The sequence below is a fragment of the Pteronotus mesoamericanus genome, unplaced genomic scaffold (assembly GCF_021234165.1).
Source record: "Pteronotus mesoamericanus isolate MK-2021 breed Mesoamerican mustached bat unplaced genomic scaffold, CSHL_Meso_final contig_557, whole genome shotgun sequence".
Classification (NCBI taxonomy): Eukaryota; Metazoa; Chordata; class Mammalia; order Chiroptera; family Mormoopidae; genus Pteronotus; species Pteronotus mesoamericanus.
This window is the reverse complement of record NW_026555200.1, coordinates 1,841,663-1,856,092: the sequence shown is the minus strand read 5'-3', so window position 1 is coordinate 1,856,092 and position 14,430 is coordinate 1,841,663. Positions and strand designations below refer to the sequence as shown.

Genomic DNA, 14,430 nt, shown 5'->3' with positions numbered 1-14,430 from the left:
ATTAAATAGTAAAAAATCACTTTAAAAGAATTAGACTGTTCTTTTGTAAATGGACACACAAAATATTTGGTGTTATTTTGCCTTCAGGTAAGGAATATTTGAAATCTCATTTTTCAGTAAGGTCATTTGCACTTAATGACTTAAAATGAAATATGTAGAATAACTTTCTAGTTATGATTTTTAATAAAAATCTTTTAAGATTTCTAAGTTACTTTGGTCATTCTTAGGCTCACTATCCCCTTTTAGAAAGTACAACCTCCTAAAAACTTCTGAAAGATTTATTTCAGCTAAGTGTTCTAGAAAGGTAAAAGGTAGTTTAGTAAATATTATATTTAAGAAACGAGAGTAGTAAAATAATGTGGTGAAAACATTTGTAAATATTTTCCCTAAGAAAGAACAATGTGAGCCCTAGCTTGTGTGGCTCAGAGTGGATTGGGCACTGGCCTGTGGACCAAAAAGGTTGCCGTTTCTATTCCTGGGAGGGGCACATACCTGGGTTGAGGGTCAGGTCCCGAGTTGGGGGCCACCAGGCGACGTTTCTCTTTCTTTATTTCTCCCTCCTTTTCCCTCTCTCAAAAAATAAATAAATAAAATATTTTAAAAAAGGAAAATGTGAGTGTAAAAGCCATTTAAAATGTCACTTTGCAAACCCCTCCCCTATACATACATAATGTAGATTATCTAAAAATAAGAAACAAAGTTTGAAAAACTATTTTTTGAAAATTACTGATATGCAACAATAATGCTGTCTTTATTTTTTCCAGATATGGCCGCGTGGAAAGTGTCAAAATTCTCCCTAAGAGGGGATCTGAAGGAGGAGTGGCTGCCTTTGTGGATTTTGTGGACATCAAAAGTGCACAGAAAGCTCACAACTCAGTCAACAAAATGGGAGATAGAGACCTACGCACGGATTATAATGAACCAGGCACCATTCCAAGTGCTGCTCGGGGATTGGATGATACAGTTTCCATAACATCTCGTAGTAGAGAGGTTTCTGGGTTCAGAGGAGGTGGTGGAGGGCCTGCTTATGGCCCCCCACCATCACTTCATGCACGAGAAGGACGTTATGAGCGGAGACTTGATGGGTAAGTTCCAAGGTTTCTGTAGGCAGGTATTTTGTATTTGATATGGTGAGAAACAGAAACTCATATTTAGGGGCCCCAGATGGATTTAAAGTTTTGGGCATTCTCAATGTTTCCTATTTTGGGTTGGAAACGGAAGTTATTTCTATCCCAGTGGCTGGTATCTTATGGAATCATAGAGGATATTTCCTGCAGCTGGTTGGATATCTACTCCTGAGATATAAAGTGATGGAAGATTTTATATGGCAGCATCATTTTTGGAGTTACCTGTCTTCTAGAATTAATTATTTCTTCTCTTGGATGATGTTAAGGCCTTCCGTGGATATATCCCTTTTACCTGATGGAGCTATTTGGCTACAGAGTTTGTGGTTATACTATATGGAATATTTCTGGAATATTAGAGCCTACAGATTCTCTTAGAAGTTAATATCTGCTTCTCAGTTTTCATTATATAAAGTGTACAAATGAAATGGATTGTCACCATAAAACCTAGCAGACCATAATTCAACCCCTTGGATTCTACAAACAATACTTTAACCTGGAAATTTATACTTGGAGGAAGAAGAATGAAGGCAATGTTTGATTTTTCCCATTGTGGATCTACTCTGTTTCCATGTTGGAATTATACTCCCTGATGGAATTGGGAAAATTTGAGGTGATGAACGTTCCTAAATCTGGAATATAGCCATTCTTTTCTAATTTCTGGAATGTATGGGATGTCATACAGTCAAGATTCCATTAGCCCAGGAGAAGAGGGTTACTATCTCCTTTCTTAAGCAAGTTGCTGTCCAATTAAAGGTACTTTAGCTTTGAACACATGGTGACGATCAGTTGTGGATACAGCAATCAAAATGGACTGTTCTGGATGGCTACAAAGGTGAACTATTGGCGAGCAACTGTGCCTTCCTCATTTGTTGGAATCATAGAGGATATTTCCTCTTCTGTCAGCTGCCTGATTCATACTTAGGGCTGGAAATTTTTATGAATGCGGATCAATTTATAATTGTCTACTATCTCAAGAAAGAAGTCTGGGGGTTTGAGAGTTACAGTTTGTCTGGGACTACTTGCTTCCAGTGGAATTATTTTATCTGATCACTAAGATTTTTTTTTCCTTGTGGTTCATCTAAATATCATTTGACACCCTTGCCCATTAAGAAGGTGGATTACCCCCATAAGAGGGGCCAAAATTGGGGAAGTTATGTTCACAATTCTCTCCCTAGATTTAATTGGGATTATAGGTCGTGTTTCCACACTTGGAAAAGGTTGGTATGTCCTGACCTGTGTATATTAGCCCCTCTCCTAACCCAAGTCAAACTCTCTCTTTTTTTCCCACTAACTTTAGAAATATTTAGTACTAATAGATGAATCAAAGAATAGCTATTAGATTTCAGCTCTGTTAGCTCTTGTGCCTGCCTTCTGTATCTTCTTAATGGATAAGAATTTTGCATATTTTTAAAATACTAGTTGTAGTAGTAATTCTCCTAGAACTATTTATTGCCTATTCCTTCGGTTATATCATTAATAAGAGCTTTCACTGATTAATATTTGATAGGGGGCTAAAAGAATTATTTATGAAATTTTCTCTAAAGCTTCAAAGGAAACCCTCTTGTTTGTTAGACACCGAAATATCTATTCAAATTCCATACATGTAGTGAATAAAAAAGGAGAAAGTAATTTAATATATTTAAGTTGGAAAGATACTATTATTGATTGTTTTTGTCATGCCAGTTGCTTTTTATAATAGCTGCAAAAAACAAAAACAGCATAAGAAGGTATGTTTTCTGCTAAGTGAAATGGTGGGTAAAATTAAAATTAGTGGAGAGATTTGGAATCTAGACATGTATTGGGGACACTATTGTAAGATTTTTGCTGGCTATTCTTTTTTGGAGAGATTCTAATTCTTTTATATCTTCCATAATTCCTTAATCTCTTTTGATAGAAGAATTCCAAAGATAATATAGAGAAGAAACTTAACCTTAAGTTGAAATTCAAGTGGTGGTCTTTCCAGGGACTCAGGAAATGAGTTCTGGTTTCCTACAAAAGTGGAGAAATTAAGATTCTTTATAGGATTTTACTTAGTTTTAAATACTAACACTTGATTGCATGTGTGAAATTGTACATGCAACAATTTTTGTACTCTTAGGTTGACAGATACGTCCTATGGAAAAAAAATTTAAAGTTAAACCATTGCTAATAGCAACCTTAGAGAATCTTACAGTCCCAAAGTTGTGTAATTTCATCCCAGTATAGCTAAATGCTAAGTCAACATATTTCATATAACCATTAAGTACATAGAGAAAAACTGGATCATGGAATAGGCATTTAAAAAATTCTGTGGAATTTGATAGCACAAGGAGATGAAATAACCTTTATTCTTTAATTAGTTAAATTTACCATAAAATAGCATGTGGCAACCCAATATTTTGATCCTAAGTGGGTTTTTTGTTTATTTTTAAGATTCTATTTTTATTATTAAATATGATTGTTTGGACACAGCAGTTTATATAATCTAGTAAATTTTGTAATTACCCAAAGAAGTCGAAAGTTAATGAGGCAAAGTTACATTTAAAGTTTTTTTCTGGACTTCTTTGAAAAATGCCCTCCTACAGGTGGGACATACATCATAATAGGGCTTTCATGACTATGTTAAATTTCATGGCAGTTTTGCCTAAAATAAATTTGTAAAGTAAATAAAAGTTTGGTGTATGTTTAATGAGATGAAAGATAGACAACTTTCATATTGAGATGATAGTCTCTTCTTGTTCCATTAAACTTAAAATAAAAAAATGGCATATGCATATTTCTGTATATAAACCAGAAAATCCCGATTAAAAAGAGTACGACTTGCAGAGCACTAGCCATGAAAGCCCAGTATACAATTAAAACAATGATTGCTCAGTTGTGAAAGTAAGTTTTGGAGTCAAGTAAAGTTATAAACTGGTTAGTGTTTGCTTACTAAGTAGGTTAATGCTGTTTAGAAGATACCAGCTAGTTGCAGAGGCAGACAATGCTGAAGTAAATGTTTGCATGACTTGCTTTTAGTTTTGCCTGCCCTTTTCTGATTGATTAAATATTTTTCCCCCTCCTAAAATGCAGGGCTTCAGATAACAGGGAGCGTGCTTATGAACATAGTGCCTATGGACACCATGAACGGGGGACGGGAGGATTTGATCGGACAAGACATTACGATCAGGATTACTATAGAGATCCTCGCGAGCGGACTTTACAACATGGGCTCTATTATTCTTCTCGGAGTCGAAGTCCAAACCGTTTTGATGCTCATGACCCCCGATATGAACCTAGGGCTCGGGAGCAGTTTACACTGCCCAGTGTGGTACACAGGGATATCTACAGGGATGATATAACCCGGGAGGTACGAGGCAGAAGGCCAGAGCGGAATTACCAGCACAGCAGGAGTCGGTCACCACATTCATCCCAGTCTAGAAATCAGTCTCCTCAGAGGCTGGCGAGCCAAGCGTCTAGACCTACCAGGTCCCCTAGCGGCAGCGGCTCTAGGAGTAGATCCTCCAGTAGCGATTCAATCAGCAGCAGCAGTAGTACCAGCAGTGACAGGTAGGTTAACAGCCTTTTGTTATAACAGATGAGCTGTTGAATGAATTGTCACAAATTCTTGATGATCAGTGGTAATGATTTTTAACATAGTAATATTTTTAAAAGAGAGTAATCTTGGATCATGTGTGCAATGAGTGAATAAACTGATTAGTGTGCGGTGATTGAATTAACCGTTCTGTGAACTACCCAAAGCTAAGTGATGATTTGCAAATACTGTTTCATCCTCCAGATGCTCAGTATTAAAATTGTCAAAAAGGAAGAAAAGTGGTAACCTTAGGTGTGTGAAGCAGATTTTGTGCCACTGAAAATGTGGTATTTTAAGTTTTTAATTTTCTGGGTATGTAATGCTAACTTCTCTGTTAATTCTGGTTCAAAATTTGTAAAATCAGTTTTCTTAAAAGTGTATTGGTGAAGTAATATTGTTGACACATTTATCATCAATGACTAAATCAACTTAAGAATACATTTTAACTAATTTTAACATCAGGGTTGTAATCAATTTATAAATTCAAGGAGAACAGCTTTCTTTAAATGCAGGTTGTTACTTGCCTGTTAACTAAGACTGAGTAAGCTGATTGCATTAGTTGGGAATTTTTTTACAAAGGCATTTTATTTTAAAGATGAAAATAATGTAGGTAATCTTAACAGGAAATAGCTTAGAGGTTAGGTATATTGGTTTTGAAATCACAGATCTGTGTAGATGGTATAGTTTACTACGGTTATAATCTTGGACAAGTTATTTAAGCTGCCTAGGCCTCAGCTTTCTCATCTTTTATAAGAACTGTACTTTATAAAGTTATTGTGAAGATCAAAATGAAAATGTATGTAATGTGCTTAGCTTGGTTACCTATATATGTTAAGTAAATACTGTCTTTAATAATTGCTAGCTATTATTACTGCTACAAATGTTGATAGTCTGAGCCTTTCCCATTTCCAGTTACTGTTACTCAGCCTGCAAATCCTAGATATCCTAATTTTAAATATAAATGGTGTGTATTTTACAGGATACAAATGGTTTGACCTTATTAAAATGCTCAGATTAATCATTTCTCTTTTAGTATTGTCTGCTTAGAATTAATTTAAGTAAATGATCATACAATTGAGTAATGGCTCCTTTTAGGCCTCCTAAATGTTCTAACTCGAAATAATAAATGAAAACATTTTATATGTCTAGATATAATTCAAAGATTTTGGAAGATGTAACATATTATAATGAAGCAAGCACGCACTTTGGGAAATTGGGAGAGTTAGGTTCTGGCTCTAGCTTTCTAGCTCTGTGACACAGGTGAAAAGTTGTTTACTTCTCAATTTCATTTTGTGTATTATTGAGATAATGATTGACAAGCTTCATTTGAAGTCTATAAACTGATTATAAAATCTTGTTATACCCCTGTTTTCTTCTACATTGAATGGTCTAAGATACTGAGTTTTACTCACTTTCCCCAAATCTACCTCATTAGAGGGATGCCACTGCATTCCATTGGATCAAAACTTACTGAGCAGCTAACTGATTGTGGAGGTGTTGAAGTTAGAGGAAAAACATTATACAGAGCCTTCAGGATGGCATTGTACTTGAGTGGGAAGTTACAGTGTTTTGAGATTTGGCTTTTAGCATTGTAGGCTCAAAAGTTTGAACCCAAAGGTGATACGAATTGGATGTGCCCTGTTTACATACTCAAGAGAAGAGTTGTATTCTTACAGTCAGAAAGGTAACTGCTACAAAGGCAAAGGCAGGATGAGCTTAGAAAATCTACCTGGGGACTACATTACAGTCATAGAGAATATTTCCTCTTCTGTCAGCTGCCTGGTTTATGCTTAGGTCTGGAAATTTTTATGATTTAGAGCTATGAGGGATACATAGGACTAACAAAAAGAAGGGAGTTTTAGGCTAGACATGGGAACATAGTGGGTGGAAGGAACAACTTGAAGAGATGTAAGTGGGTGGAAGAATGTGTTGAGAATAGTAGATAATTTGGAATGACTTAACCAGACTAATGATTTTGGGTTTTATTCTTTATGCACAGATGAACCATTGAGGGATTTTGAGAAGGGAGATAAGCTTGTTGAGATCTGTGCTTTACAAAAGGCATGTGGTGACTTACAATAGGAAAGAGAGAGATTCTAGTTAGGCTATTTCAGTAACTTGGAGAAGGAAAACTTGGACTGTGAGAGTGCCTAACTAGGGACAAGTGGGAAAGACATTTATTAAGAATCTGATTATGTTGACTTAGGAAAATGAGAGTGAACTTTAATGATGGGCTTTTCAGTACTGTCCTATAACAACCAGCAGTACCAGGTATTCCTTTGCTCACTGCAGAGCCAGTATATTGTCCTTCTTAGAGTACATGTTCAACAAATAGTTTAAATACTGAGATAGAATTCTTAGTTAACATGAAGAAGAAAGCAATATTGATGTTAATAGCTAAAAGATTTGGCCATTATATTGTGATTGAAGCAAGTGCACAGAAATAAACATCCTTTGGTATTCAGAGCATATCTCTTATCCTCGGGTTCAGTCTCCCTTTTATCAGATGTCCTCTTTTCCTCTATAATTATATTGATTTTAAAGTATATTATTTTGAGATATTAAATAGATTCAGAATGTTCGATATCCTTTTGGAAATAATAAGGTACTTTTGTAACCTTTAAAACTTTATGATTGTTAAGCTGTGATATTCTAAGTCTTTTAAAAATATTAAAATTAACATCTTATAGTAGACAATATATGGCTTGGTTTTGTCTATAAGAAACAAGTTTCTGTTCTTTCTGCATGACTGACTGGGAAATTAATCACCCTCCACCTCCCTTAATTGTTACAGCTTTGATGAATAGTATCCTAACAGTGCATTTGAAATGAGTAAACATGGGATTAATGGCAGTCTAGTTGTGAAGTATAAGTGGTACACCTACTGTTTCTGTAAAACTATTCACAGTATTTGACTGCTGAGAACTGGGGCTTCATAGTATAAACTTTAGGTGTGCAGCCCTGTACTGCTGTATGTCTCTTTCTCCATCATGGTCATTTAGGGAGTCACTTTTCCTTTCAACAGAAAAATTTAAATATGTAAATTTCACAAAAGCATTTATTTTTGAAAGCCCTTAATTGATGTTGAATTTACTTTATTTCTGTAGTTTTCTATCACTGAGTTTCCCTCCGCGCCCAAATGATGTTGTAAGAATTTTCTTTAATACAGGCCAAAGGAACTGTTGAAGTTAATTTATAAACTTTCTTAATATCTCAAAGTAGTTTATTTTCTAAAAATTTTATTTATTTTTTAGAGAGAGGGGAAAGGGGGGGGACATTGATGTGTGAGAGAGAAACTTCTGTTGGTTGCCTCTCGCACACCTCCAATTTGGGGAGCAGGCCTGCAACCCAGGCATGTGCCTTGACTGGGAATGGAACCCATGACATTTTGGTTCTCAGGCTTGTGCCAGACAGTGCAAGGTAATTTTTTAAAAAGATTTTGTTTATTTTTTATTTTTAGAGAGAGGGGAAGGGAGGGAGAAGAATAGGGAAACATCCATGTGAGAGAGAAACATCGATAAGTTGCCTCTCATCTGCACCAGTACCCAGGTAGGAGCCCTGATCTGGAACTGAACTTGTATCCTTTCCGGTTGTGGAAGGATGCCCAGCCAACTGAGCCACACCAGTCAGGGCTCAAAGTAGTTTTGACTGAACTTTTTCCTTAGTTGTTTACTTTGATCATAGCCAAAGGTGATTAGGCTGTCTAAGAGCCTCTGAACTTGGATGAGGGAAAAATTCTCTTTTCCCTAACCTGTAACTGAAATTAAGCATTGCCTCCCATTATGAAAGTAGGCAACACAAAACAGTAGTATTAACAGTATGAGTTATTTCGTTGCCAGTCAAAATCCACAGGTGATTATTATTGTTGCAGATATCTCAAAATTGGGCTTAGGTTCATTGTTACGGGGGGTATTGTTATTGAACTCAGTGTTAGGTGTTGTTATTTAATGTTAATATAGGCATATATTACTCTATGACAAAAATGTAAAGTTTTGCAGTTTATTTTAGTTATGAGAGAATTTCCTTTCAGGTTCGTGTAGGAAATTTTTCAAAATTGTTACCTTGGAGCCTTGTGAAAGAATAGGAAGAGGCTGAAAAAGTGAGAGGGAAACCTGAGAATGATGCCACTGTGTATAAAAAATGATACTAGCAGTGTACCTTCTTTTCTCTTATTTTACAAGTATGCTTCTTTAGAATGTTTATTGAAGGAAGGAATGCTTGCTTTATTAACTGGCTGTACAATTTGGTATGAAACTATCAGACAGCAACAGTTTACATATGTGAAGTATAAAAGTCAGTTTCTTAAAATGTTAAATGAATTAATAATTAGCTTTTTTTTGGTGATTAGTATAATGTTTAATTATAAAAACACAGTTGTCTGAATTTTAATCATCAACAGTGACCTATAATAATGAATGGGCAGATAATTTCTGGATTTAGTTGGAGATAAAATTTTGTTATATTGTGCTTCCTTATTTTGTCCCTATTTTGTGGGGACAAAATAGTTTGTATTCTTTTTTTTAAATCAGAAGAAAGTCACTACAACTAAAATAATGCCTTCTAATGTCAGAAAAAATACATAAATGAAATTAAACCATATTTGGGAAATTGGTGATTAGAAACCATGACTTTTTTTTTTTACCCTCCTGGCTCTTCTGTTTGTAACTGCATAGGATTGAAGTGAGAGTAGAAATTAATTAAATTGGTTTTATTACATAATACCAACCTTTTTCTGCTTTGCTATTCTGTTTATACCTGTCAGTTTAAGATGAATTACTTAAGTTGAAATGAGGTTTTTTGGTACTCTGAGTGTGTAAAGAGAAGATACCTGTGCTCAGAGATCACTGAAAACATAAATTAGGCAAACTAAATGTGAGAATCAGTGATTAGATGTTTATTGATTTGGGGGGATAACAAGTGAAGTCTGTTTTGGGAGCATTCAGAGGACTTTCAAGGAGGTACAGTAAAGGTTTACTTAAGCTTTTAAGAAGTCAAAGTCAAGGATAATCTCAGGAGAGATGCTTCTGTATCTTTTGCCCCTCATAGCCATTTAAAATGAAAATATTTGCACTCTTATGTTAAACCTAAGTAAAATACCATATAATAACTGATTTATTTTTTAATTTTACAACCATTTTTGCGTGCTTTATAAAGTTTTATCCTGCCTCAGTTTTATTTTTTTAGATAGTTGAAATTGTCTGAGATTTCAAAAAGGAGAATGTCTTGCTGAAAATCAACATTATGAATAAAATATACTCATTTTTTGGACCTTTCCAGCTACTAAATGAAATTTTTATCTTGAAATTTGCACCTCTCATTTGTGGTGCAATTCAGTAAAAGCCAACTATGTAGTTTATTGACTGTGTATGAATAACTATTTTCTCTCCTAGAAATATTGGTATCCTAAGTTCTTTAAAATACCTACTTGGACAGAGAGGGTTGGTGGAAAAAAGAAAACAACAGGCATCATATTAGTGTGTCTGCAATCCTGGAGAAAACTATTAGATTTAAAATTAGATTTAAAAAGGGAAGTTTTACCTCCCTTTGAGTAGCTTATTAAATACCTGTTACTGACAATCAAAATAAGCATTTGCTCATTATCTCCTTAATGCAGTTTTGGGCCTGTTTAAGAACATAGAATAACTGTTTAAGAGCGTGCTTTAGAGAGAAATACCCCAAATATTAAACTATATATATATATACATATTTAAAATTTTATTAGTAATATTTTTTCCATTCCCATCACTGGTAGCAGGCAAACTACAGAGATCAATTGAAGAACCCACATTTTGAAAACACATTCTTTTCTAGGCTGCTGTATAGTTTGCTTTTGGGCAAAAAGCTATACACAACCTTCTGTCCTTTGGGGTCATATTAGCCAGACAAGCTTTTGTTCTAAATATGGAAAATAGAAGTGTTTGCCTCTAATTGGTCAGGTGGGCTTAACTTTGGTGAACTAAAGATCAATTTCCTTTCTGGTTTTCCTTTTTCTGTCAAGTATACCATTTCAGTAAGGCTTTCTAGAGGTATAGGTGTTATCAGGGTTATATGTAATAGGTAGTCAGTTCTGGAAACAAGTACTTGGCTCACCCACGTTTACTCTGTATTAGGAACCCGGCTTTCATTTACGATCCTCTGCTGCTAGGGAAATGAGAACAAGGTAGACTTAGTCTTGAAAGCAAATGAGGAGAGCTCATTGTGTGCTGCCTGGGCAGCCAGTATGTCTAAATATTGTGGGGAAAGCTAGGAACAGCTTATTTGTGACTCAGACCAGCCTAAACTGGAATCATCCAGTTTGAGTTGGCTGCTTGCCACCTCCCAGAGGCTTCTTTATTCTGCCAGAGTTTCTGCCCGAGCTTCTGCGCTATGACTGGGCAGGCTGCAGGGAGGAACAGCTGGAAGTGGCTGCCAGCTAACTGGGTTTGTTCCTAGCGGGGGAGGCATTTCAGATGCAGCAAGGAGCTGAAGACTAAGAAGCTGGTGTGAATTCTCATTATTTTCAATACTCTTTCCACTATTACTTCCTTATTACTTTTTGTCTTTTCCTCTTTAGTACCTACGTCTTGAAAAATAGCTTCTGCCATACAGCTGCTTGGGTGCATCACAACATGTTTGCATTTGGTAATAAAGAATTTGACCAAAATTTTATTTTATTAATTAATTACCAAAATTCCCCAGGGACTTAGCTTTTATTGTAGTTAAGTTTGTCTGAAGTAAAGAACTGTCTCCCATACCGTTTTCTGTTCTTTACACTTGGGTCGTGCTGGGATTTATTTTGGTTTGAATGATAGGTGGAAGGAATATTGTTTTAGAGTAACTTGTGACCTAGTGTCTTGTGAATTTTAATTAATCTTGATGTAACTTTTAAAAATGTTTTAAAAATTAACAAAAAGTAATTCAGATTAAAGTCCTAAATAACACATTTTAAAATTAAAAATGCTATGCCAAATTGCATTTGTCTTGGAAGCAAACTCTTAAAAAAAAACACCAAAAAACAAAACTCATTTTGGCCAGATGGCTCAGTTGGTTAGAGCATCACCCCCATGCACCAAAAGGTTTTGTTTCGATTCCTGGTCAGGGCCGATACCTAGATTGTGGGTCCAGTCCCCAGTTGGGGAACATATGGGAGGGAGGCAGCTGATTGATACTTCTCTCTCATATCAGTGTTTTCTCTTTCCCTTCCTCTCTCTAAAATCAGTAAAAATATGTCCTCAGGTGAGAATTAAAAAAAAAAACAACAACAAAAAACAACTACTGTGCCTCAGTCACAAATAGTGTCATGGCTACTCTATGCATAGAGTGCCTTTTTCTCAGTTTGCCTCTGAGAAATAAAGGAGTTAAGTGATTAAACATGGCCTAATTCCTGATAAGAGAACACCCAGAAGTCACTAAGAAATATTAAAGCCACAAATAAAAGAGTACATTTATTTTTTGTCTTTCTGGATGCAAGGGTTATATAGAAAAGGTAAACCCCCATAGCCTCACTTAGGTTTTAAACTTCTGGAATGAGATTGAAACCTATGTTAGCATTTTTTACTTGTGGTAAAAGTTTACTCAACAGTTTGGATGATGTTCTTGTCTTTTATCCTTTTTGGGTTGTTTTTACTTGGAGACTTTCTATGGTCATTCTTAGAAACTATGTTACAATTTCATTTTGCTCTAGACAAGGGATTATCCCTGCACATAAATAAAGGAAAATGTGGTGTTCTCATTTTTAGTGTAGTTTTTAAGATTTTATTTATTTATTTTTAGAAAGAGGGGAAGGGGCCGGGGAGAGGGAGAGAAACATTGTTGTGCAAGAGAAACGATTGGTTGCCTCTCAACTTGCCCCCAACTGGGAATCTGGCCTGAAACCCAAGCATGTTGCCCTGACCAGGAATCGAACCAGCGACCTTTCAGTTTGCAGGCCGACACTCAGTCCACTGAGCCACACCAGCCTGGGTTCATTTTAAAATAAATTAAACATTAGCCCTAGCTTGTGTGGCTCAGTGGATTGAGTGCCAGCCTGAGAACCAAGCGGTTGTCAGTTCAATTCTGAGTATAGGGCACATGCTTGGGTTGCAGGCCAGGTCCCCCAGTGGGGGACACATGAAATGTAACCACACATTGATGTTTCTTTCCCTCTCTTTCTCCCTTCCTTCCCATCTCTAAAAATAAACAAGTAAAATAAAATAAATTAAATAAATTAAACATTAGTATTTTCTGAAGCTCAGACTTAGCCAGACTTTTATGACAGGTACCCTCCCCTAAATTATAAATTTTAAATCTGTGTCTTAGAGTAGAAACTGAGTGATTGCCTTTATCTACAAAAGGTAGTTTTGTGGTTGCTTTTCCTGTGAGAAGTAGAAAGAGCTCCATCTGGTAATTTATTTACTTAAATTATTAGTATTCATTAAATTATATGCTACTAGAGTTTACTGCTGGCAGTTTTATAAAGTCATCTGTATAAAATATCTTTCTAAAATGACTTTGTATGATAAATGAACTTCCTCTTTCCAGGGAGACAAAATAGTAAATGAAATATATTTTAAAATTAACTAGTTGGTTTCTCCTAAGAATCTCAGAGTTATACTCTAAAAGCTTTTCCTGGTGTAAAAGAGCAGATTAGACATATACGCTAAGATGAGGGTGGTAAAATATATTCTTAGAATTAAGTGGGAAAACATTATATGTGGCTCAATAAAATAATGTTGGACATATTTAGAACTTGGCTTAGCTAATAACCATTGAGTTTTTCTTAAGGACATTTAAATTAAAATTCTTTAATTTTGGTGTAATCCTGAACAAGGGATGGTGGACTTTTTGTTTGTTTTTTAAATTATCAGCAAAGATAATTTTTAAAGTTTAACATGTAAGTAACCTGGAAATAGGTTTCACTTTTTTTGTTAATTCCTCTGTGTTTTTTTTTTTTTTTAAGATTTTATTTATTTTCAGAGAGAGGAGAGGGGAGGGAAACATCTATGTGCAAGAGAAACATCAATTGGTTGCCTCTCACATGCCCCCAACCAGAGACTTGACCCGCAATCCAGGCATGTGCCCTGACTGGGAATAGAACCAGTGACCTTTTGCTTCACAGGCTGGTGCTCAATCCACTGAGCCATACTAGGCCAGGGCTCCTCTGTACCTTTAAACTGGAAATTTATGCTCCTAGGAATCATTTTGCTGACTTCTTAGAGCTAGCTGTAATTGTAATTCAATGAGAAATATATATAACTTTATCAATATAACACCTTGACATTAGTTTTCGTAATGGTTTGTGTATATATATTGTAACCATTATTTTTAAATATTTTTAACCTCTATAAAGTATTCTCTCATAAATAGCGTTTTTAAAAATTGAGTTTGTGAGGGAGGGAGAGGGAGAGAAACATCAACGTGAGAAACATTAATCACTTGCCTCCTGTGTGTGCCTGGGTTGGAATTCAACCTGCAACCTTTTGGTGTACAGGATAGCGAACACTCCAACCACCTGATCTGCCTTGCCAGGATGTAAATGGCTTTTCTTTAAGCATTGTAGAGGCTTTAACATGGTCTCTTATTTAAAGGATGATATGCCCGTTTATTGGGGAATTTTTTGGTTCTAAAACTGGGTTACCCAGTACTGAATGCACTAGCCATATGTGGCTATTGAGCACTTGAAATTTGGCTAGTTTGTGTACCACTACTGACCGATTCTGTAACATAGATGAACTTCAAAAACATGCTAATAAGTGAGCCCTGATTGGTGTGGCTTAGTTGGTTGGACATTGT

At 35.6% G+C, this 14,430-nt stretch overlaps 1 protein-coding gene across 2 annotated transcripts in view; it reads left to right on the top strand.

Moving 5' to 3' along the window:
• The window catches only part of SPEN (spen family transcriptional repressor), a 77,576-nt gene that overhangs the window by 23,405 nt on the left and 39,741 nt on the right, over window positions 1-14,430 (top strand). Inside the window, exons 2-3 of one of the 2 annotated variants that reach the window (XM_054579694.1) lie at window positions 765-1,085; window positions 4,179-4,655. In XM_054579694.1, coding sequence (XP_054435669.1) covers window positions 765-1,085; window positions 4,179-4,655 — 798 coding nt within the window. The remainder of the gene's footprint in view (window positions 1-764; window positions 1,086-4,178; window positions 4,656-14,430) is intronic. The other variant, XM_054579695.1, reaches the window with a different exon arrangement.